The sequence below is a fragment of the Entelurus aequoreus genome, linkage group LG25 (genome assembly GCF_033978785.1).
Source record: "Entelurus aequoreus isolate RoL-2023_Sb linkage group LG25, RoL_Eaeq_v1.1, whole genome shotgun sequence".
NCBI classification, from domain to species: domain Eukaryota; kingdom Metazoa; phylum Chordata; class Actinopteri; order Syngnathiformes; family Syngnathidae; genus Entelurus; species Entelurus aequoreus.
In genome coordinates this window covers 41,218,799-41,244,379 of record NC_084755.1, presented here as the reverse complement: position 1 = coordinate 41,244,379, position 25,581 = coordinate 41,218,799, and the positions used below count along the sequence as shown (strand labels likewise).

At 33.0% G+C, this 25,581-nt stretch overlaps 2 protein-coding genes across 6 annotated transcripts in view; both read left to right on the top strand.

Annotated features, from left to right (window-relative positions):
- LOC133642818 (matrix Gla protein-like) overlaps positions 1 to 17,439 on the top strand; it is a 102,442-nt gene extending 85,003 nt beyond the window's left edge. For 2 of the 4 annotated variants that reach the window (XM_062037217.1, XM_062037216.1), the window contains one exon: positions 8,297 to 8,643. In XM_062037217.1, coding sequence (XP_061893201.1) covers positions 8,297 to 8,456 — 160 coding nt within the window. In that variant the 3' untranslated portion in view covers positions 8,457 to 8,643. Of the gene's footprint in view, positions 1 to 8,296; positions 8,644 to 13,293; positions 13,492 to 14,394; positions 14,504 to 14,650; positions 14,858 to 16,954; positions 17,040 to 17,098 lie in introns of those variants that run through there. The other 2 variants (XM_062037214.1, XM_062037215.1) reach the window with 2 other exon arrangements.
- A 1,879-nt stretch (positions 17,440 to 19,318) lies between these two features.
- Positions 19,319 to 25,581, top strand: part of LOC133642833 (WW domain-binding protein 11) — a 34,493-nt gene continuing 28,230 nt past the window's right edge. The window contains exon 1 of one of the 2 annotated variants that reach the window (XM_062037239.1): positions 19,319 to 19,434. The gene's annotated coding sequence lies outside the window, so the exon portion shown is untranslated. Of the gene's footprint in view, positions 19,435 to 25,542 lie in introns of those variants that run through there. The other variant, XM_062037238.1, reaches the window with a different exon arrangement.

Genomic DNA, 25,581 nt, shown 5'->3' with positions numbered 1-25,581 from the left:
TAAAAAAAATTAAAAAACAATGTATGACTTATTTTTATAACATTTATGATCCCTGAGAAAAAATAATATTAAATTAAAATCAATGTTATGAATTATTGACTTATTAAGAGCTCCAGTTACTTCACATCAAATATTACACTTTGAATTTTGGGGCTAAAAATATTGCATATTTTGTGTGTTTGCCAAATAAAAAACTAAGTTTTCTTTGACAGAAATGGCTTAAAACAAACACGAATCAAATAAATTAAATTGAATTAAAAAAAATAATAAAAATGTACAATCGACAGATGAATCTGAAGTTAATCTACAGAATTAAACATATAAAGTAAAAAAACAAAAAAAACAACGATATGACTTATTTTTTATAACTTTTATGAGTTTTATGAGAATTTGTGGGATTTTTTTTCTAAAAACTGTCTTTAAAAATAAATAAATAACTAAAAAGAATATTGAATTAAAATCAATGTTATGAATTATTGACTTATTTAGAGCAACAGTTACTTCACATCAAATATTACACTTTTTGGGGGTACAAATATTGCATATTGTGTGTTTTCCGTATAAAAAACTAAGTTTTTATGACAAAAATGGCTTAAAACAAACACAAAACAAACAATTTAAATTGTACGTTTTTATTTTTTAAATTCAATCGACAGATGGATCTGAAGTTAATCTACAGAATTAAACATTTAAAGTAAAAAAATGTAAAACAATATGACTTATCCCTGAGAATTTGTGGGATTATTTTGTAAAAATGGTCTTTGTTCAAAAATAATGAATTAAAATCCATTTTATTATGAATTATTGACTTATTTGGAGCTCCAGTTATTTCACATCAAATATTACACTTTGACATTTTTTGGTGTAAAAATATTGCATATTTTGTGTGTTTGCCAAATAAAAAACTAAGTTTTCTTTGACAGAAATGGCTTAAAACAAACACAAAACAAATACATTAAATTGAATTTAAAAAATAATAAAAATGTACAATCGACAGATGAATCTTAAGTTAATCTACAGAATTAAACATTTAAAGAGAAAAAACAATATATGACTTATTTTTATAACTTTTATGAGTGGAACCTTTTAGATCCCTGAGAATTTCTGTGGGATTTTTTTTCTAAAAAAAATTAAATTAAATTAAATTAAAAAAAGGATATTGAATTAAAACCAATGTTATGAATTATTGACTTATTTAGAGCAACAGTTACTTCACATCAAATATTACACTTTGGGGGTACAAATATTGCATATTGTGCGTTTTCCGTATAAAAAAAACTAAGTTTTTATGACAAATGGCTTAAAACAAACACAAAACAAACAATTTAAATTGTACGTTTTTATTTTTTAAATTCAATCGACAGATGGATCTGAAGTTAATCTACAGAATTAAACATTTAAAGTAAAAAAACAAAACAAAAAACAATATATGACTTATTTTTATAACTTTTATGAGTTTTATGAGAATTTGTGGGATTTTTTTTCTAAAAACTGTCTTTAAAAATAAATAAATAAATAAAAAGAATATTGAATTAAAACCAATGTTATGAATTATTGACTTATTTAGAGCAACAGTTACTTCACATCAAATATTACACTTTTTGGGGGTACAAATATTGCATATTGTGTTTTCCGTATAAAAAACTAAGTTTTTATGACAAATGGCTTAAAACAAACACAAAACAAACAATTTAAATTGTACGTTTTTATTTTTTTAATTCAATCGACAGATGGATCTCAAATTAATCTACAGAATTAAACATTTAAAGTAAAAAAATGTAAAACAATGTGACTTATCCCTGAGAATTTGTGGGATTTTTTTCTAAAAATGGTCTTTGTTCAAAAATAATGAATTCAAATCCATTTTATTCTGAATTATTGACTTATTTAGAGCTCCAGTTATTTCACATCAAATATTACACTTTAAATTTTGGTGTAAAAATATTGCATATTTTGTGTGTTTGCCAAATAAAAAACTAAGTTTTCTTTGACAGAAATGGCTTAAAACAAACACGAAACAAATAAATTAAATTGAATTTAAAAAATAATAAAAATGTACAATCGACAGATGAATCTTGAGTTAATCTACAGAATTAAACATTTAAAGTAAAAAAACAAAAAACAACAATATATGACTTATTTTTATAACTTTTATGAGTTTTATGAGAATTTGTGGGATTTTTTTTCTAAAAACTGTCTGAAAAAAAAAATTAAAAAGGATATTGAATTAAAATCAATGTTATGAATTATTGACTTTTTTAGAGCAACAGTTACTTCACATCAAATATTACACTTTTTGGGGGTACAAATATTGCATATTGTGTGTTGAACCGTATAAAAAACTAAGTTTTTATGACAAAAATGGCTTAAAACACAAAACAAACTATTTAAATTGTACGTTTTTATTTTTTAAATTCAATCGACAGATGGATCTGAAGTTAATCTACAGAATTAAACATTTAAAGTAAAAAAATGTAAAACAATATGACTTATCCCTGAGAATTTGTGGGATTTTTTTCTAAAAATGGTCTTTGTTCAAAAATAACGAATTAAAATCCATTTTATTATGAATTATTGAGTTTTTTAGAGCTCCAGTTACTTCACATCAAATATTACACTTTGACATTTTTTGGTGTAAAAATATTGCATATTTTGTGTGTTTGCCAAATAAAAAACTAAGTTTTCTTTGACAGAAATGGCTTAAAACAAACACAAAACAAATACATTAAATTGAATTTAAAAAATAATACAAATGTACAATCGACAGATGAATCTTAAATTAATCTACAGAATTAAACATTTAAAGAGAAAAAACAATATATGACTTATTTTTATAACTTTTATGAGTGGAACCTTTTAGATCCCTGAGAATTTCTGTGGGATTTTTTTTCTAAAAACTGTCTGAAAAAAAATAAATAAAAAAAAAAGATATTGAATTAAAACCAATGTTATGAATTATTGACTTATTTAGAGCAACAGTTACTTCACATCAAATATTACACTTTTTGGGGGTACAAATATTGCATATTGTGCATTTTCCGTATAACAAACTAAGTTTTTATGACAAAAATGGCTTAAAACAAACAATTTAAATTGTACGTTTTTATTTTTTAAATTCAATCGACAGATGGATCTGAAGTTAATCTACAGAATTAAACATTTAAAGTAAAAAAATGTAAAACAATATGACTTATCCCTGAGAATTTGTGGGATTTTTTTCTAAAAATGGTCTTTGTTCAAAAATAATGAATTAAAATCCATTTTATTATGAATTATTGACTTATTTAGAGCTCCAGTTACTTCACATCAAATATTACACTTTGAATTTCGGGGCTAAAAATATTGCATATTTTGTGTGTTTGCCAAATAAAAAACTAAGTTTTCTTTGACAGAAATGGCTTAAAACAAACACGAAACAAATACATTAAATTGAATTTAAAAAATAATAAAAATGTACAATCGACAGATGAATCTGAAGTTAATCTACAGAATTAAACATTTAAAGTAAAAAAATGTAAAACAATATGACTTATCCCTGAGAATTTGTGGGATTTTTTTCTAAAAATGGTCTTTGTTCAAAAATAATGAATTAAAATCATTTTATTATGAATTATTGACTTATTTGGAGCTCCAGTTATTTCACATCAAATATTACACTTTGACATTTTTTGGTGTAAAAATATTGCATATTTTGTGTGTTTGCCAAATAAAAAACTAAGTTTTCTTTGACAGAAATGGCTTAAAACAAACACAAAACAAATACATTAAATTGAATTTAAAAAATAATAAAAATGTACAATCGACAGATGAATCCGAAGTTAATCTACAGAATTAAACATTTAAAGTAAAAAAACAAAAAACAAAACAATATATGACTTATTTTTATAACTTTTATGAGTTTTATGAGAATTTGTGGGATTTTTTTTCTAAAAACTGTCTTTAAAAATAAATAAATAACTAAAAAGAATATTGAATTAAAATCAATGTTATGAATTATTGACTTATTTAGAGCAACAGTTACTTCACATCAAATATTACACTTTTTGGGGGTACAAATATTGCATATTGTGTGTTTTCCGTATATAAAACTAAGTTTTTATGACAAATGGCTTAAAACAAACACAAAACAAATAATTTAAATTGTACGTTTTTATTTTTTTAATTTCAATCGACAGATGAATCTGAAGTTAATCTACAGAATTAAACATTTAAAGTAAAAAAATGTAAAACAATATGACTTATCCCTGAGAATTTGTGGGATTTTTTTCTAAAAATGGTCTTTGTTCAAAAATAATGAATTCAAATCCATTTTATTATGAATTATTGACTTATTTAGAGCTCCAGTTACTTCACATCAAATATTACACTTTGACATTTTTTGGTGTAAAAATATTGCATATTTTGTGTGTTTGCCAAATAAAAAACTAAGTTTTCTTTGACAGAAATGGCTTAAAACAAACACAAAACAAATACATTAAATTAAATTTAAAAAACAATAAAAATGTACAATCGACAGATGAATCTTAAGTTAATCTACAGAATTAAACCTTTTAAGAAAAAAAACAATATATGACTTATTTTTATAACTTTTATGAGTGGAACCTTTTAGATCCCTGAGAATTTCTGTGGGATTTTTTTTCTGAAAAAAAAAAAAAAAAAAAAAAAAGGATATTGAATTAAAACCAATGTTATGAATTATTGACTTATTTAGAGCAACAGTTACTTCACATCAAATATTACACTTTTTGGGGGTACAAATATTGCATATTGTGTGTTGAACCGTATAAAAAACTAAGTTTTTATGACAAAAATGGCTTAAAACAAACACAAAACAAACAATTTAAATTGTACGTTTTTATTTTTTAAATTCAATCGACAGATGGATCTGAAGTTAATCTACAGAATTAAACATTTAAAGTAAAAAAATGTAAAACAATATGATTTATCCCTGAGAATTTTAGTGGGATTTTTTTTCTAAAAATGGTCTTTGTTCAAAAATAATGAATTCAAATCCATTTTATTATGAATTATTGACTTTTTTAGAGCTCCAGTTATTTCACATCAAATATTACACTTTGACATTTTGGGGCTAAAAATATTGCATATTTTGTGTGTTTGCCAAATAAAAAACTAAGTTTTCTTTGACAGAAATGGCTTAAAACAAACACAAAACAAATACATTAAATTGAATTTAAAAAATAATAAAAATGTACAATCGACAGATGAATCTTAAGTTAATCTACAGAATTAAACATTTAAAGAAAAAAAACAATATATGACTTATTTTTATAACTTTTATGAGTGGAACCTTTTTAGATCCCTGAGAATTTGTGGGATTTTTTTTCTAAAAACAGTCTGAAAAAAAATAAATTAAAAAAAAGGATATTGAATTAAAACCAATGTTATGAATTATTGACTTATTTAGAGCAACAGTTACTTCACATCAAATATTACACTTTTTGGGGGTACAAATATTGCATATTGTGCATTTTCCGTATAAAAAAAATTAAGTTTTTATGACAGAAATGGCTTAAAACAAACACAAAACAAACAATTTAAATTGTACGTTTTTATTTTTTAAATTCAATCGACAGATGGATCTGAAGTTAATCTACAGAATTAAACATTTAAAGTAAAAAAATGTAAAACAATATGACTTATCCCTGAGAATTTTAGTGGGATTTTTTTCTAAAAATGGTCTTTGTTCAAAAATAATGAATTCAAATCCATTTTATTATGAATTATTGACTTATGTAGAGCTCCAGTTACTTCACATCAAATATTACACTTTGACATTTATTGGTGTAAAAATATTGCATATTTTGTGTGTTTGCCAAATAAAAAACTAAGTTTTCTTTGACAGAAATGGCTTAAAACAAACACAAAACAAATACATTAAATTGAATTCAAAAAATAATAAAAATGTACAATCGACAGATGAATCTGAAGTTAATCTACAGAATTAAACATATAAAGTAAAAAAACAAAACAAAAAAAAATATATGACTTGTTTTTATAACTTATGAGTTTTATGAGAATGTGGGATTTTTTTTCTAAAAACTGTCTTTAAAAATAAATAAATAACTAAAAAGAATATTGAATTAAAATCAATGTTATGAATTATTGACTTATTTAGAGCAACAGTTACTTCACATCAAATATTACACTTTTTGGGGGTACAAATATTGCATATTGTGCAGTTTCCATATAAAAAAAAACTAAGTTTTTATGACAAAAATGGCTTAAAACAAACACAAAACAAACAATTTAAATTGTACGTTTTTATTTTTTAAATTCAATCGACAGATGGATCTCAAATTAATCTACAGAATTAAACATTTAAAGTAAAAATATGTAAAACAATATGACTTATCCCTGAGAATTTTAGTGGGATTTTTTTCTAAAAATGGTCTTTGTTCAAAAATAACTAATTCAAATCCATTTTATTATGAATTATTGACTTTTTTAGAGCTCCAGTTATTTCACATCAAATATTACACTTTGACATTTTGGGGCTAAAAATATTGCATATTTTGTGTGTTTGCCAAATAAAAAACTAAGTTTTCTTTGACAGAAATGGCTTAAAACAAACACAAAACAAATACATTAAATTGAATTTAAAAAATAATAAAAATGTACAATCGACAGATGAATCTGAAGTTAATCTACAGAATTAAACATTTAAATAAAAAAAACAATATATGACTTATTTTTATAACTTTTATGAGTGGAACCTTTTAGATCCCTGAGAATTTCTGTGGGATTTTTTTTCTAAAAATAAATAAATGAATAAAAAGGATATTGAATTAAAATCAATGTTATGAATTATTGACTTATTTAGAGCAACAGTTACTTCACATCAAATATTACACTTTTTGGGGGTACAAATATTGCATATTGTGTGTTTTCTGTATAAAAAACTAAGTTTTTATGACAAAAATGGCTTAAAACAAACACAAAACAAACAATTTAAATTGTACGTTTTTATTTTTTAAATTCAATCGACAGATGGATCTGAAGTTAATCTACAGAATTAAACATTTCAAGTAAAATGTAAAACAATATGACTTATCCCTGAGAATTTTAGTGGGATTTTTTTCTAAAAATGGTCTTTGTTCAAAAATAATGAATTCAAATCCATTTTATTATGAATTATTGACTTTTTTAGAGCTCCAGTTATTTCACATCAAATATTACACTTTGACATTTTTTGGGGCTAAAAATATTGCATATTTTGTGTGTTTGCCAAATAAAAAACTAAGTTTTCTTTGACAAAAATGGCTTAAAACAAACACGAAACAAATAAATTAAATTGAATTTAAAAAAAAAAAAAAAAATGTACAATCGACAGATGAATCTTAAGTTAATCTACAGAATTAAACATATTAAGTAAAAAAAAAATGAAAAAAACAATATATGACTTATTTTTATAACTTTCATGAGTTTTATGAGAATTTGTGGGATTTTTTTTCTAAAAACGGTCTTTAAAAATAAATAAATAACTAAAAAGAATATTGAATTAAAATCAATGTTATGAATTATTGACTTATTTAGAGCAACAGTTACTTCACATCAAATATTACACTTTTTGGGGGTACAAATATTGCATATTGTGCATTTTCTGTATATAAAAAACTAAGTTTTTATGACAAAAATGGCTAAAAACAAACACAAAACAAACAATTTAAATTGTACGTTTTTATTTTTTAAATTCAATCGACAGATGGATCTGAAGTTAATCTACAGAATTAAACATTTAAAGTAAAAAAATGTAAAACAATATGACTTATCCCTGAGAATTTTAGTGGGATTTTTTTCTAAAAATGGTCTTTGTTCAAAAATAGCGAATTAAAATCCATTTTATTATGAATTATTTACTTTTTTAGAGCTCCAGTTACTTCACATCAAATATTACACTTTGACATTTTTTGGTGTAAAAATATTGCATATTTTGTGGGTTGCCACAGACTTCCTGTGCACTTAAAAATCCTAAAAAGCACTGTGATCGTGATAAACGTATTATTAGCCGTAACAGTACGCCCCCTAAAATAAGCCATCCTGGTCCAGAGTTGTTACGTGATGACAGGGAGCAGAAAGTCAGGATGGCCAAAGTGTTCATCTTTACGATCAGGCAGCGAGGACGAGTGCAGATGTGGAAAGTTCAAACAGCATTTTAAACCGGAAGTATAAGTCCGCTCCCTCAGTTTGTTGAAGCACACTCGATGGCGGCCATTCAGGAAATGAGTGAAGGTGAACAGGAAGGTGAAGCAGTCTGTGTTGTCTGTGGCCACACCAGGAGGGTGAAGTCTCCGGCGGAGAGACGTGCGGAGACCTGCGAGGACTACTCCCCCTGCCGCTTCTTCGCCTACCACAATGGCTACCAGAGGGCCTACCAGAGGTACTTTGGCAACCAAGCGCCACAGCGACCGAGACAGGCGGCTCACCGTCGCTACTAAACTGCCAGACGACTTCCTGGAGCGTTTGACACGGGCGGTGCTGGATGAACACCACCGTGCTTGTTGCCAAACACACGCTTTATCTGACGCTCACCTCCGTTTGTGAGCGCTGTATTGTTTGTATTCACCTTTTGCTAGCATCATTATCCACCCACGGAAATAAACCTTTCATGTTTGTTTGTCTTTATCCTGTTTTGGCCTCTTTATTGTGACTTTCATGTTCAGAGTCGGCACAATCTCCATTAGTCACTCGCTAGTTACCCCGACTAATTAAGTACTGTTCAATTAAAAAGGGTACAATACTGCCTCTGAAAAACACCGGTATTTTCCGTGGTGACATTCCTGCTTTTACCAGCAGAGGAGCATGTTGGGCAGCGCACACACACAGAGTACTTACAAGCAGACACAGTGTGTAGACAGAAAAGGGAGAATGGACGCATTTTGGTGTAAAGATAAAGGTGAAGGAAGAGCTGCTTTAAGACGTGGCTAACATCCATCCACAGTGTTTTAGCTACTTCTAAATCATTAATCCTGGCCTCCATGGCGACAAAGTAAGTTTCTTACAAGTACTATTATCACTGGAGGATGAGGAATAGCTAAACATGCTTCACTACACACCGTAGGAGGATACAATAGCTCACCGCCGTCACAATGTAAACAAATGCCATGGGTGGATCGACACCTGACATCCACTGTAATGATACCAAGTACAGGAGTGTATCTAGTTGATACTACTATGATTACATTGATATTTTGTCCTTTATTGTTGTATACACTCAGTAAATATGTCCCTGGACTTTGACTATGACCAATGTGTGATCCTGTAACTACTCGGTATCGGATCCATACCTAAATGTGTGGTATCATCCAAAACTAATGTCAAGTATCAAAGAAGAGAAGAATAAGTGATTATTACATTTTAACAGAAGTGTAGATAGAACATGTTCAAACGGAAAATAAGCAGATATTAACAGTAAATGAACAAGTAGATTAATAATCAATTTTTTACAGTTTGTCCCTCATAATGTGTAGAAAATAATAGGTGTATAAATGACACAATATGTTACTGCAGACTAATTAGGAGTCTTTGTTTGTTTACTTACTACTAAAAGACAAGTTGTCTAGTATGCTCACTATTTTATTTAAGGACTAAATGACAATAATAAACATATGTTTCATGTACACTAACATTTTTTGGTCAAATAAAGACAATAATGACATTTGTTTGTGGTCCCCTTTATTTAGAAATAAACGACACAAACAAATCAAAGGTAAGGCCCTTTTTTTTTGTTTTTTTTTTGTTGCCATACCTATATCAGATGTTTTCCTATCCTACCCAGACCTCTTTCATACGTGGATATAAATGGAATGTGTCCTGAATGTGAACGCGCCCGCACTCGGGTCGCGTTCATCCGACTACAACGTCAACAACAAGCGATAAGCGTCATAATTATTCGTCAAAATAGACGTTTGCAAAATAGATAGTTGACAACGGAGCAGAAAACAGGTGATCACGAAAAGGAATGGGCCAGTTTTCAAAACATGCACAACTCCCACATTTCTCGCCCGATCCGAACGGTTCCGCCATCCACACGCTCCCCTCACCTCGGACTGTCAGGGTCTTCAACCCCAAGATGCAGACATGGCAGGAAAACATGACTTTCATGCCAAAATGCAGGGAAAACGGCAACCAGGATACAATCATGGAGCCCTGACTGGAGGGCGAGGCAGGCATAAATAGCAGCCTGATTGGCAACTGCAAGCAGGTGTGCCAGGCTGCCAATCAGGGACAGGTGAGGGGAACGAGCGCTCTGGGAGACATGCAGGAAATGGAACCAAAATAAGAGCGCTGACAGGAAATAAACACAAACAGAGGAAAACCCAAACAAGTAAAACAAAAAATACAGGAATTTCCATTTTTCCTGGAAGGTCCACATTTTTCAACCCCGTATCGGATTTTTTTCAGGTCAGTGTGAACGGTGCAACGCCCAATTTTTCAAATCCGACCTTTTTGGTATGTGTAAATAAATGGGAGCTGTATGGAATGTGACTTGGGTCTGAACTAGGGATGTCCGATAATATCGGAAATTATCGGTATCGTTGTTTTTTTTATCGGTATTGTTTTTTTTTGTTTGGTTTTTTTTGTTTGTTTTTTAATTAAATCAACATAAAAAACACAAGATACAATTACAATTAATGCACTAACCCAAAAAACCTCCCTCCTCATTCACACAAAAGGGTTGTTTCTTTCTGTTATTAATATTCTGCTTCCTACATTATATATCAATATATATCAATACAGTCTGCAAGGTTCCTACATTATATATCAATATATATCAATACAGTCTGCAAGGGATACAGTCCGTAAGCACACATGATTGTGCGTGCTGCTGCTCCACTAATAGTACTAACCTTTAACACTTCATGTTACTCATTTTCATTAATTACTAGTTTCTATGTAACTGTTTTTATATTGTTTTACTTTCTTTTTTATTCAAGAAAAATGTTTTTAATTTATCTTATTTTTTTTTATTTTTATTTTTTTAAAGTACCTTATCTTCACCATACCTGGTTGTCCAAATTAGACATAATAATGTGTTAATTCCACGACTGTATATATATATCGGTTGATATCGGTATCGGTTGATATCGGTATCGGTAATTAAAGAGTTGGACAATATCGGAATATCGGATATCGGCAAAAAGCCATTATCGGACATCCCTAGTCTGAACCCTGCGGCCGTGTTCATCCGACCAACACGTCATCATTCTTTGGTTACAAACTAAATAGTCCAATATACGGAGCAGAAAACAGGTGAAAATATTGTTTTAGGAACTCAGGTGAAAGTTCCACCACTCCTGTCTGACTGCTCGCCCACACCCACCGTACAAGTTAATTATCCTGTCAAACTGCCAGAGTCAAAATACTAATAATTCGGCTCAGAAAATGTTCATTTAATTGCACAAAATCCTTGAAATGGCCACAAATGCGAGGAGAGTGGAAGCCATGTTTACTTGTGTAAACACTGCAGTGGGTGTGACGTCACGTCCGCATGGGGGGGTCACACTGCATTCACATTAGAAATCACATTTATTTGGCAATGTGAACAGCCACTGAAAATATCAGATTTGACAAAAACACATCCAAAATGGCCATGTGGTTCTGCAGAGTGAGCGTAGCCAAAGTCAACATTTTCGTAACCAAAATATTGCGCGTAGAAGATGAGGAATGAGGAAGTATTTTGACTCTGGCAGTTCCACAGGATACTTTTCATGTACGGTGGGTGTGGGCGAGCAGTCAGACGGGAGTGGTGGAACTTTCACCTGAGTTCCTAAAACATTATTTTCACCTGTTTTCTGCTCCGTCTATTCGACTATTTATTTTGTAACCGTCTATTTTGGCGAATAATGAATCACTTTTGGATGACGTTCTGGTCGACCTGAGTGCGTTCACATTGAGGACACATCACATATATATCTGATTTATTTCCACATACGAAAGAGTTCTGGGTCGGATATGAAAAATTTGGAACTGCACTGTTCACACGGACGTGAAAAAGTCTGATACAGGTGGTACAAATATCGTAATTGACCTGCATTGTGAACAATATGTATGGGATGCACTTACAGTGTGAACCATCAAGTCGCGTTCGTCCGACCAATATGTCACCTTAGCTACGTTCAGTCTGCAGGGTCACATGTCCAATTCACTTTTTTTTTTCGGTCAAATCACATTTTTTTCATGTAATCGTTTACGTTACAAAAAAAATCTGGTTTCTAATGTGAATGCAGTCTGACCCTCATGCAGCATTGCAGTGTTTACAGAAGTAAACATGGCTTCCACTCTCTACATGTTTTATTGTATTTAGTAGTCGTTTGTATATGAGTCAATTGGATTCCGTTCAAATTCATTTTCGATTTTTATCGATTGTTATGTTTTATTTGGCATGGAAATTGTCATAAATCCTTGTCAGACCTTCTCAAAACAGGTTACAGGTGGCACTATCTCCTCTCGGATGCTGACGTATACACGTGGCAAAAGCCTGAAAATAGCCTAAAAAAATTATTAGATTTTTTTTTTTTGGGGGGGGGGGAGGTTTATTATCGATTTTTAAAATAGGAATTTATTAGAATTACGTTTCAGATGTTAATCAATTTTTTCAGCAACCCTAATAGTTGTAATTAGGGGTGTCAAAAAATATATATTTTAAAAATGAATCATGTTTCTTTTTTTTAGCGATTCCGAATTGATTTTTTAAACAGATTAAAAATTATATACATAAATATATATATATATATATATATCAGTGACGTGCGGTGAGGTTCATGGCTGGTGAGGCACTGACTTCATCACAGTCAGATTTACAAACATGAACCCTAAAGAGTATCTTATTCACCATTTGATTGGCAGCAGTTAACGGGTTATGTTTAAAAGCTCATACCCGCATTCTTCCCTGCTTGGCACTCAGCATCAAGGGTTGGAATTGGGGGTTAAATCACCAAAAATGATTCCCGGGCGCGGCACCGCTGCTGCCCACTGCTCCCCTCACCTCCCAGGGGGTGATCAAGGGGATGGGTCAAATGCAGAGGACAAATTTCACCACACCTAGTGTGTGTGTGACAATCATTGGTACTTTAACTTGAACTTTAACTTTACACATACAAACTGTAGCACACAAAAAAGCACATTTAATGAAAAAAAACATTATTATGGTCTTTTCTTTTACTTGTTTGGGTTTTCCTCTGTGTTTGTGTTTATTTCCTGTCAGCGCTCTTATTTTGGTTTCATTTCCTGCATGTCTCCCAGAGCGCTCGTTTCCCTCACCTGTCCCTGATTGGTAGCCTGGCCCACCTGGTTGCAGTTGCCAATCAGGCTGCTATTTATGCCTGCCTCGCCCTCCAGTCAGGGCTCCATGATGAACCTGTTTCCTGGTTCCTGTTTTCCCTGCATTTTGACATGAAAGTCATGTTTTCCTGCGCCTGCCATGTCTGCATCTTGGGGTTGAAGACCGCCAGCAGTCCCTGACAGTCCGAGGTGAGTGGAGCGTGTGGATGGCGGAACCGTTCGGATCGGGCGAGAAATGTGTGGGTTGTGCATGGTTTGAAAATGGGCCCATTCATTTTCAATGGGAAAAATATGCCGGAAAACTGGGAATTCTGGGTAATCCGGGAACAATTTTTGGGGAGCTCACGATTCCCAGTCGAGGCGAATGTTTTTTTAATCGAACACTTCCGATCGGATGAAAACCGCAGGCTGTGGATCGTGCCAAAGTTTTGCGGCGGAATAATACTAATAATAAATCATTTTCGGGACTTATGCAGATCCCAAATACACACAAACTTGTCCCAATAGGTAAGACAAGCAATTCCAGCAGTGAGCCAATCAGGACGTCCTGGAAGTGAACTCCAAAAAGTTTGTCCTCATAACTCCCAACATGAACTGACTCAACCCAGACGGTTTAAATGACACGCAGTCAAACCCACCAACACCCGACCAGAATCTCATCTTATGCACTTCCAAAACTTCCAAAATCAAAACCTTGTGCAAGGTTAGCAGTTCTTGCATGTGCTAACTGCACCGTGTGACCTCGGTCTACTGCCAGCACTGACATCTAGAGGCGGCTTTCAGGGCTGCAACTCCTCCTTGGCTGCATCTTCCAACCTCAGGTCGACGGGTTTACTTCTAAAATAACCCAAACAATGCGAGAAAGCGTCGCGACGCAAAACAAATTGATCCGATTTGCCTTCTAAGCCGCTTGAAACTGCAACAAATTCCAGGTTTTACGACTTTGGAGCGTTTGACTTGTGGTTTTTCTTGATGATAGGATAGCGAGGTGGACATGTCAGCGTGTCTGTGAGTGACACACCATCCCCCGGCCAATCACATTGTGAGGGCCCCGTCTATAAATTGGAGTTATTTGTGTTGACATTTCCACAGACAAGAAGAACTTTCCACATCTGCACTCGTCCTCGCTGCCTGATCGTAAAGATGAAGACTTTGGCCATCCTGATTTTCTGCTCCCTGGCTGTCATGGGTCTGACATCAGGTAAGAACTCTGGACCAGTATGGATTATTTTAGGGGGGTGTACTGTTATGTCTAATAATACGTTTATCACTATCTCAGTGCCTTTTAGGATTTTTAAATGATTATTTTAAAATGAAAAATCAACCTTGTCCTATTTGTATGTTGCAGACTCCGCAGACTCCAACGGGGACGACGACAACAATGGCCGACGTGAAAACTACCGCCAGTACGACAGCTACGCCCGCCGTGACGACGTAGTCGTCCGCAGAGACGACAACGGTCGCAGAGACGACTACGTGGTCCGCCGCGACAACGGTCACTACGACAACGGCTACAACAACGGTTATTACGATGCTGTGAACAACCATCGTTACGGTAAGGTCGCCATTTTGACGTCTGAGTGTGACGCGATCTGCCATGTTGGTGACTATGAGTCCGACTTATTCCTAACAACATTTCTATCGTATTTAGTCGTGAGTATGTGACTCGATTCTATTCCGTTCAGATTCATTTTCAATTTGTATATTTTATTTGGCATGGAAATTGTAATAAATCCTTTTCAAAACAGGTTACAGGAGGCAAAATCTCCTCTTGGATGCGAAAATAACCGAAACATTTTCTTTTTTTTATTAAAAATTTTTATTATTGATCTAAAAAAATATATGAATTGATTTAGAATCGGAACGTATTAGAATTGCGTTTTGGATGTCAATCAATTTTTTTTCCAGCAACCCTAATACCGTATTTTTCTGAGTATAAGTCGCTCTGGAGTATAAGTCGCACCGGCCGAAAATGCATAATAAAGAAGGAAAAAAACATATATAAGTCGCACTGGAGTATAAGTCGCATTTTTTGTGTAAATGTATTTGATAAAAGCCAACAGCAAGAATAGACATTTGAAAGGCAATTTAAAATGTGTAAAGAATAGTGAACAACAGGCTGAATAAGTGTACGTTATATGAGGCATAAATAACCAACTGCTATGTTAACGTAACATATTATGGTAAGAGTCATTCAAATAACTATAACATATAGAACATGCTATACGTTTACCAAACAATCTGTCACTCCTAATCGCTAAATCCCATGAAATATTATACGTCTAGTCTCTTACGTGAATGACATCAATAATATTATTTGATATTTTACTAGAATGTGTTAATCATTTCACACATAAGTCGCTCCTGAGTATAAGTCGCACCCCCGGCCAAACTATGAAAACAACTGCCACTTATAGTCCGAATTTTAAAATGAATCATGATCCTTATTTTTAACAATTCCTAATAGATTTTTTAGATAGATTTTAAAAAAGAAATGTGTATATATATATATAATATATATATATATATATATATAATATATATATATATATATATATATATATATATATATATATATATATATATATATATATATATATATATATATATATATATATATATATATATATATATATATATATATATAAATAAATAAAAAATGTGTAGATTTTTTAGATAGATTTTAAAAAAGAAATGTGTGTGTATATATATATATATATATATATATATATATATATATATATATATATATATATATATATATATATATATATAAAAAACGTGTAGATTTTTTAGATAGATTTTAAAAAAGAAATGTATGTATATATATATATATATATATATATATATATATATATATATATATATATATATATATATATATATATATATATATATATATATCTATATAAATAAAAAACGTGTGTGTGTGTATATATATGTATATTTATTTGATTTTTTTCAGGCAAATGTAGATGATCTATATCTGCTGTACAAATTGACTTTAGAAAAGAGAAGTGTTGGATACTTCTCTCGTTGCCTTATTTGTATTTGACTTTATTCAATGTTTGTATCGAATTTTACCAAACAAAACCAGTTTCCGTCCATCCATCCATCTTCGCGGAATGGGGTCGCGGGGACAACCAGTTTTCTTTTAAGTAAAATAGAAATTTATCAGAGCTGTTTATCTATTTCACGGAGGAATGTAGTTCATCATAGAAGTGGCACCCAATGTTTATTAAAAAAAGTATCGATTTTGAATTGATTATAAATCAAATCATTAACCCCAAGAATCGAATCATGTGGTGCCCAAAGATTCACAGCCCTAGTAGTAATATATATATATATATATATATATATATATACATTATAATACAGGGGTGTCCAAAAAATAAAATGCAGCAAAAAGTCAAAATAATGCACTTTCTCACAAAAAGCACAAGCTGACTTCCTGTCTTGTGAATATCCACATTGTTTTTTTTTACTCTTTTCACAAAAAGGCAGCCACATTTTGGGTATTTTTGCAGGACAAGTTTATACATGCCTGGTCTCACGTAGCTGTTGTGTGACTTTTGACGCGGCGTTCCTATAATCGGTCGTGATTTGCTGCAATCCTGTTTACCGACGTAACGTGAACCCTCTCGATGTGCAGGCGTCTTTGTGGACCGCAGACAGGCCGCCGCCGTGGTGCCGCCCAGGGCCGCCCCCCGCGAGCTGTCTGTGGCCCAGTTGGAGAGGTGAGAGTCCGTGCATCTTTATTCTGCATCTTTATGACCTGACTTTTGTCTTTGTCCAGCCTGCGAGAGGTGTGCGAGTCGGACACCGGCTGCGGGCGCATGATGGGCACATCTGGAGTGGTCGCCGCCTACAACACCTACTACGGCCCCGTTCCTTACTAGGTCCCTTTTTTATACCGCCTTGTCATTTGTACTTAAGCCCCTTTTTTCCTATGCAAAGAAAGAAAAAAAAGCCCCTTCCAAACGCATGCAAAAACCAGCGGTGTACTAAACTTCAGAGCGGAGTGAGAAGAACAACACCGGCGTGTGAACTTAGTCGTCCATTCCGTGCAGACCCTCACCTTTCTGTAGGGGTCTGTCGCCTCTGTAAGCCTGTAGACTAGCGAGACCTGGCAGTAAAACGTGATGAAATCAATCCAGTGTGTGTCCAGTCATTTGTGTGATGAATAAACACCGTGTGGTATGGCGGAAACACTTCCGACTCACCAAAACATACACTACCATTCAAAAGTTTGGGGTCACATGTAAATGTCCTTATTTTTGAAGGAAAAGCACTGTACTTTTCAATGAAGATAAGTTTAAACTAGTCTTAACTTGAAAGAAATACACTCTATACATTGCTAATGTGGTAAATGACTATTCTAGCTGCAAATGTCTGCTTTTTGGTGCAATATCTACATAGGTGTATAGAGGCCCATTTCCAGCAACTATCACTCCAGTGTTCTAATGGTACAATGTGTTTGCTCATTGGCTCAGAAGGCTAATTGATGATTAGAAAACCCTTGTGCAATCATGTTCACACATCTGAAAACACTTTAGCTCCTTACAGAAGCTACAAAACTGACCTTCCTTTGAGCAGATTGACTTTCTGGAGCATCACATTTGTGGGCTCGATTGAACGCTCAAAATGGCCAGAAAAAGAGAACTTTCATCTGAAACTCGACAGTCTATTCTTGTTCTTAGAAATGAAGGCTATTCCACTAAATTGTTTGGGTGACCCCAAACTTTTGAACGGTAGTGTATCTGTTACTCAGTAAACGTCTGTTGACATTGAAACAACCTTCACAACTTCTTCAATTAGGTCCTGATGTTGAACAACACAAATACAACATTGAAACAACATCATTTTTGACAACCTTTAATCAATGTCAGGTTGTGTTGTTGATTTCAACATTGAAATTTGGTCATTTCCCCAACCAATATTCTACAACATATACCAGGGGTCGGCAACCCAAAATGTTGAAAGAGCCATATTGGACCAAAAATACAAAAACAAATCTGTCTGGAGCCGCAAAAAATTAAAAGCCATATTACATGTGTCATGAGATATACATTTAATTAAGAGGACTTAAAGGAAACTAAATGAGCTCAAATATAGCTACAAATGAGGCATAATGATGCAATATGTACATACAGCTAGCCTAAATAGCATGTTAGCATCGATTAGCTTGCAGTCATGCAGTGACCAAATATGTCTGATTAGCACTCCACACAAGTCAATAACATCAACAAAACTCACCTTTGTGCACTCATGCACAACGTTAAAAGTTTGGTGGACAAAATGAGACAGAAAAAGAAGTGGCATAAAACACGTCCTAGAAAGTCGGAGAACGTTATACTTGTAAACAAACTACGGTGAGTTCAAGGACCGCCAAAATTAGTAGGACAAAACGGCGCTCGCCAAATACTCAAATCAGTGAAGCATGTTTAATATAAACAGTGTGATTTGTAACAATTAGGGAGGTTTGTGTTATGTTTGTCCTCCTACGGAAACCATATTAAAACAAAAACTTTTTTTTTTTCCTCATCTTTTTCCATTTTTCATACATTTTTAAAAAAGCTCCAGAGAGCCACTAGGGCGGCGCTAAAGAGCCGCATGCGGCTCTAGAGCCGCGGGTTGCCGACCCCTGACATATACAAACCCCAAACTAGTGAAGTTGTCACGTTGTGTAAATGGTAAATAAAAAGAGAATACAACAAATCCTTGTCAACTTATATTCAATTGAATAGACTGCAAAGACAAGATATTTCATGTTCACACTGAGAAACTTTGGTATTTTTGGCAAATATTAGCTCATTTGAAATTTGATGCCTGCAACATGTTTCAAAAAAGCTGATAAAGTTGAGGAATGCTCATCAAAGACTTATTTGGAACATCCCACAGGTGAACAGGCTAATTGGGAACAGGTGGGTGCCATGATTGGGTATAAAAGCAGCTTCCATGAAATGCTCAGTCATTCACAAACAAGGACGGGGCGAGGGTCACCACTTTGTCAACAAATGCCTGAGCAAATTGTTGAAGAACAACATTTCTCAACAAGGAATTTAGGGATTTCACCATCTACACTCCGTAATATCATCAAAAGGTTCAGACAATCTGGAGAAATCACTGCAGGTGAGAATCCGAATCGGAATAGTTTTATTGCCATTGTTTGAGAACGGGTTCACAAACTAGGAATTTTTCTTGGTGCAACATAAAAGACATACAACACAGATTTGGTCATAACAAGAGCTGTAACTGAGCTATCAGATCTTGTTATAGACTTAGAAGGACTTCAAAGGAGCTGCTGTTAGGAGTTATTGTTCATTTGCCTGATGGCCGAGGGGAAAAAACTGTTCAGGTTGCGGGAGATGTGGGTCTGGATGGAGTGTAGTCTCCTGCCTGAGGGGAGAGGGGAGAATAGTGTGTGTCCAGGGTGAGAAGAGTCAGCTGGGATCCGACCCACACGCCTCCTGGTCCTGGAGGAGAACAAGTCCTGGAGGGGTGGGAGTTTGCAGCCAATCACCTTCTCAGCAGCACGTACCATGCGCTGCAGTCCATGCTTGTCCTGGACTGTGGCGCCGGGGAACCACACTGTGATGGAGGAGGTCAGCATGGACTCTATGATGGGTTAGGGTTAGCACCTTCAGTTTCCTCAGCTGCCGCAGGAAGTACATCCTCTGCTGGGCCTTCTTGATGAGGGAGCTGATGGTCGGCTCCCACTTGAGGTCCTGGGTGATGGTGGTGCCCAAGGAACGGAAGGAGTCCACAATGGGGACGGGGGTGGGAGAGTCTATCAGGGTGAGGGGGCAGCATTTACATGTTGGAGATGTTGAGGTGTGATGATAATCTCTTATTTACCAACAGAAATGACCACTCTGGATTGCTCTCAAAAGTTCACAAATGATCTTCGTGTGCGAGAGTAAATGTGGCGGAACATAATCCGAACAAAAGCCCAGGGTTTTAACTCGGTACTTTTGCTGCTAACTAGGGTCTAGTTTTAGGTCTGTGTGGTATAAATCGAGTAAAACATCAATACAGTATTTGTTTTTGCAATCATGTGCTTTTTGAGGTTAAGGGCACATATGTAGTATTTTTTTCTAATATAAACTTCAGTTGTTTTGCTTATGAGTTAACTTTGAAGTATGTCTAATACAAATAATACCCTGTGGGTTTTTTTTCCAGACCATTCCATTACAAAGTATAAAAAAAAGGTATAAATACATTTAGATTAGGGAGTAATGCCTTGTGTTTCATACTGTATTTGTTGTGTACTTGTTGTTTTCAGGACGGTGTTATGTTGAATCCTCGGTCAAATGTCTCCCTCTGCTGTTGGTTCCGCATTATGCAACTCTGTGTTGCCATGGTGACCATGGCAACACAGCGTTGCCATGACAGCAGCATTTTGGTGACAGCATCATTTGCACCGCATTCAGACTACACAGGACATTAATGTAAATAGTATATATATATATATATATATATATATATATATATATATATATATATATATATATATATATATATATATATATGTATATATGTATACATATATACATATATATATATATATATATATATATATATATATATATATATATATATATATATATATATATATATATATACGTATATATATATACGTATATATATATATATATATGCATATACATATATATAAATATATATATATATATATATATATATATATATATATATATATATATATATATATATATATATATATATATATATATATATATATATATATATATATATATATATATATATACACTTCACTGAGGGCCACACACTGAAAAAGCCAACCATGCAGGGGCCATTCTCAGAATGTATAGATTTTTTTTTTTTATCTTGAGGGCTCCCTTAGATTTTGGTTCTGGTCTCAGTCATAAAAATATTAAAAATAAGTCATACATTATTCTATTTTTTATTTGTATTTTTTTCCCCATGTTTTATGTATGCTCTTTTTGTCAATACCCGGTTATTTTACGGCAAAAACACAAAATATGCAATATTTCCCCCAAAAAATGTCTAAATGGAATATTTGAGGTCAAGTAATTAGAGCCTTAAATAGGTCACAACATTCCTATTTGTCCATTTTTTTTTTTTGAGCAACTGTTTTTTTTCCCCAACGTCCCACTAAAATTATTGATGATCCAAAAGGGCCTGACTTATGAATGTTTTTTTTTCTTTAGATCAGTCATTCTCAAACAGTATCATTGTTGATGTTCGTGCATTGTTAAAGTGGCCAAAAATATTACATATACTTGTTAAATAAAACCCATGCCTTTTTTTTAATGAATACTTAAGCCTACTACACTACTGTATTTAATGTTGTCATTATGGTGGTACTTAATGAATACTTAGGTCTACTACACTACTGTATTTAATGATGTCATTATGGTGGTACTTAATGAATACTTAGGTCTACTACACTACTGTATTTAATGTTGTCATTATGGTGGTACTTAATGAATACTTAGGTCTACTACACTACTGTATTTAATGTTGTCATTATGGTGGTACTTAATGAATACTTAGGTCTACTACACTACTGTATTTAATGATGTCATCATGGTGGTACTTAATGAATACTTAGGTCTACTACACTACTGTATTTAATGTTGTCATTATGGTGGTACTTAATGAATACTTAGGTCTACTACACTACTGTATTTAATGATGTCATCATGGTGGTACTTAATGAATACTTAGGTCTACTACACTACTGTATTTAATGTTGTCATCATGGTGGTACTTAATGAATACTTAGGTCTACTACACTACTGTATTTAATGTTGTCATTATGGTGGTACTTAATGAATACTTAGGTCTACTACACTACTGTATTTAATGTTGTCATCATGGTGGTACTTAATGAATACTTAGGTCTACTACACTACTGTATATAATGATGTCATTATGGTGGTACTTAATGAATACTTAGGTCTACTACACTACTGTATTTAATGATGTCATTATGGTGGTACTTAATGAATACTTAGGTCTACTACACTACTGTATTTAATGTTGTCATTATGGTGGTACTTAATGAATACTTAGGTCTACTACACTACTGTATTTAATGTTGTCATTATGGTGGTACTTAATGAATACTTAGGTCTACTACACTACTGTATTTAATGTTGTCATTATGGTGGTTCCTAATGAATACTTAGGTCTACTACACTACTGTATTTAATGATGTCATCATGGTGGTACTTAATGAATACTTAGGTCTACTACACTACTGTATTTAATGTTGTCATTATGGTGGTACTTAATGAATACTTAGGTCTACTACACTACTGTATTTAATGATGTCATCATGGTGGTACTTAATGAATACTTAGGTCTACTACACTACTGTATTCAATGTTGTCATTATGGTGGTACTTAATGAATACTTAGGTTTACTACACTACTGTATTTAATGTTGTCATTATGGTGGTACTTAATGAATACTTAGGTCTACTACACTACTGTATTTAATGTTGTCATCATGGTGGTACTTAATGAATACTTAGGTCTACTACACTACTGTATTTAATGTTGTCATCATGGTGGTACTTAATGAATACTTAGGTCTACTACACTACTTTATTTAATGTTGTCATCATGGTGGTACTTAATGAATACTTAGGTCTACTACACTACTGTATTTAATGTTGTCATCATGGTGGTACTTAATGAATACTTAGGTCTACTACACTACTGTATTTAATGTTGTCATCATGGTGGTACTTAATGAATACTTAGGTCTACTACACTACTGTATTTAATGTTGTCATTATGGTGGTACTTAATGAATACTTAGGTCTACTACACTACTGTATTTAATGTTGTCATTATGGTGGTACTTAATGAATACTTAGGTCTACTACACTACTGTATTTAATGTTGTCATTATGGTGGTACTTAATGAATACTTAGGTCTACTACACTACTGTATTTAATGATGTCATTATGGTGGTACTTAATGAATACTTAGGTCTACTACACTACTGTATTTAATGTTGTCATTATGGTGGTACTTAATGAATACTTAGGTCTACTACACTACTGTATTTAATGTTGTCATCATGGTGGTACTTAATGAATACTTAGGTCTACTACACTACTGTATTTAATGTTGTCATCATGGTGGTACTTAATGAATACTTAGGTCTACTACACTACTGTATTTAATGATGTCATCATGGTGGTACTTAATGAATACTTAGGTCTACTACACTACTGTATTTAATGTTGTCATTATGGTGGTACTTAATGAATACTTAGGTCTACTACACTACTGTATTTAATGTTGTCATTATGGTGGTACTTAATGAATACTTAGGTCTACTACACTACTGTATTTAATGTTGTCATTATGGTGGTACTTAATGAATACTTAGGTCTACTACACTACTGTATTTAATGTTGTCATTATGGTGGTACTTAATGAATACTTAGGTCTACTACACTACTGTATTTAATGTTGTCATTATGGTGGTACTTAATGAATACTTAGGTCTACTACACTACTGTATTTAATGTTGTCATCATGGTGGTACTTAATGAATACTTAGGTCTACTACACTACTGTATTTAATGTTGTCATCATGGTGGTACTTAATGAATACTTAGGTCTACTACACTACTGTATTTAATGTTGTCATTATGGTGGTACTTAATGAATACTTAGGTCTACTACACTACTGTATTTAATGTTGTCATTATGGTGGTTCCTAATGAATACTTAGGTCTACTACACTACTGTATTTAATTATGTCATCATGGTGGTACTTAATGAATACTTAGGTCTACTACACTACTGTATTTAATGATGTCATTATGGTGGTACTTAATGAATACTTAGGTCTACTACACTACTGTATTTAATGATGTCATTATGGTGGTACTTAATGAATACTTAGGTCTACTACACTACTGTATTTAATGATGTCATCATGGTGGTACTTAATGAATACTTAGGTCTACTACACTACTGTATTTAATGATGTCATTATGGTGGTACTTAATGAATACTTAGGTCTACTACACTACTGTATTTAATGTTGTCATTATGGTGGTACTTAATGAATACTTAGGTCTACTACACTACTGTATTTAATGATGTCATTATGGTGGTACTTAATGAATACTTAGGTCTACTACACTACTGTATTTAATGATGTCATCATGGTGGTACTTAATGAATACTTAGGTCTACTACACTACTGTATTTAATGTTGTCATTATGGTGGTACTTAATGAATACTTAGGTCTACTACACTACTGTATTTAATGATGTCATCATGGTGGTACTTAATGAATACTTAGGTCTACTACACTACTGTATTTAATGATGTCATTATGGTGGTACTTAATGAATACTTAGGTCTACTACACTACTGTATTTAATGATGTCATCATGGTGGTACTTAATGAATACTTAGGTCTACTACACTACTGTATTTAATGATGTCATTATGGTGGTACTTAATGAATACTTAGGTCTACTACACTACTGTATTTAATGTTGTCATTATGGTGGTACTTAATGAATACTTAGGTCTACTACACTACTGTATTTAATGATGTCATTATGGTGGTACTTAATGAATACTTAGGTCTACTACACTACTGTATTTAATGATGTCATCATGGTGGTACTTAATGAATACTTAGGTCTACTACACTACTGTATTTAATGTTGTCATTATGGTGGTACTTAATGAATACTTAGGTCTACTACACTACTGTATTTAATGATGTCATCATGGTGGTACTTAATGAATACTTAGGTCTACTACACTACTGTATTTAATGATGTCATTATGGTGGTACTTAATGAATACTTAGGTCTACTACACCACTGTATTTAATGTTGTCATCATGGTGGTACTTAATGAATACTTTGTGAGCACTATTAATTTGAACAACCTAGTTCAAGGGAAGAGCCGTCAAAGTCCAACCAAATGAAACAGAAAATGAACTAAAGACTCTAGGGGAACGATGAAGTTTATTTTCAATCATACACGAGCTGTTTTCGCAGGTTTATATTCTTTTTTAGATGCTGCTAGCAAAAGTAAGACTGTTCACGGCGCCATCTCGGCTCCTTCCCACAAAGGTTGTTGTTTCACGTAGGAACACAAAAGCGAGCACACCACTGTCGTCTTCCCACACTGGTTGTTGTTTTACGGGGGAACACAAAAGCGAGCACACCACTGTCGTCTTCTTTTGATGACGTCAGAGTATCCACTTCCGCCCAGCGAG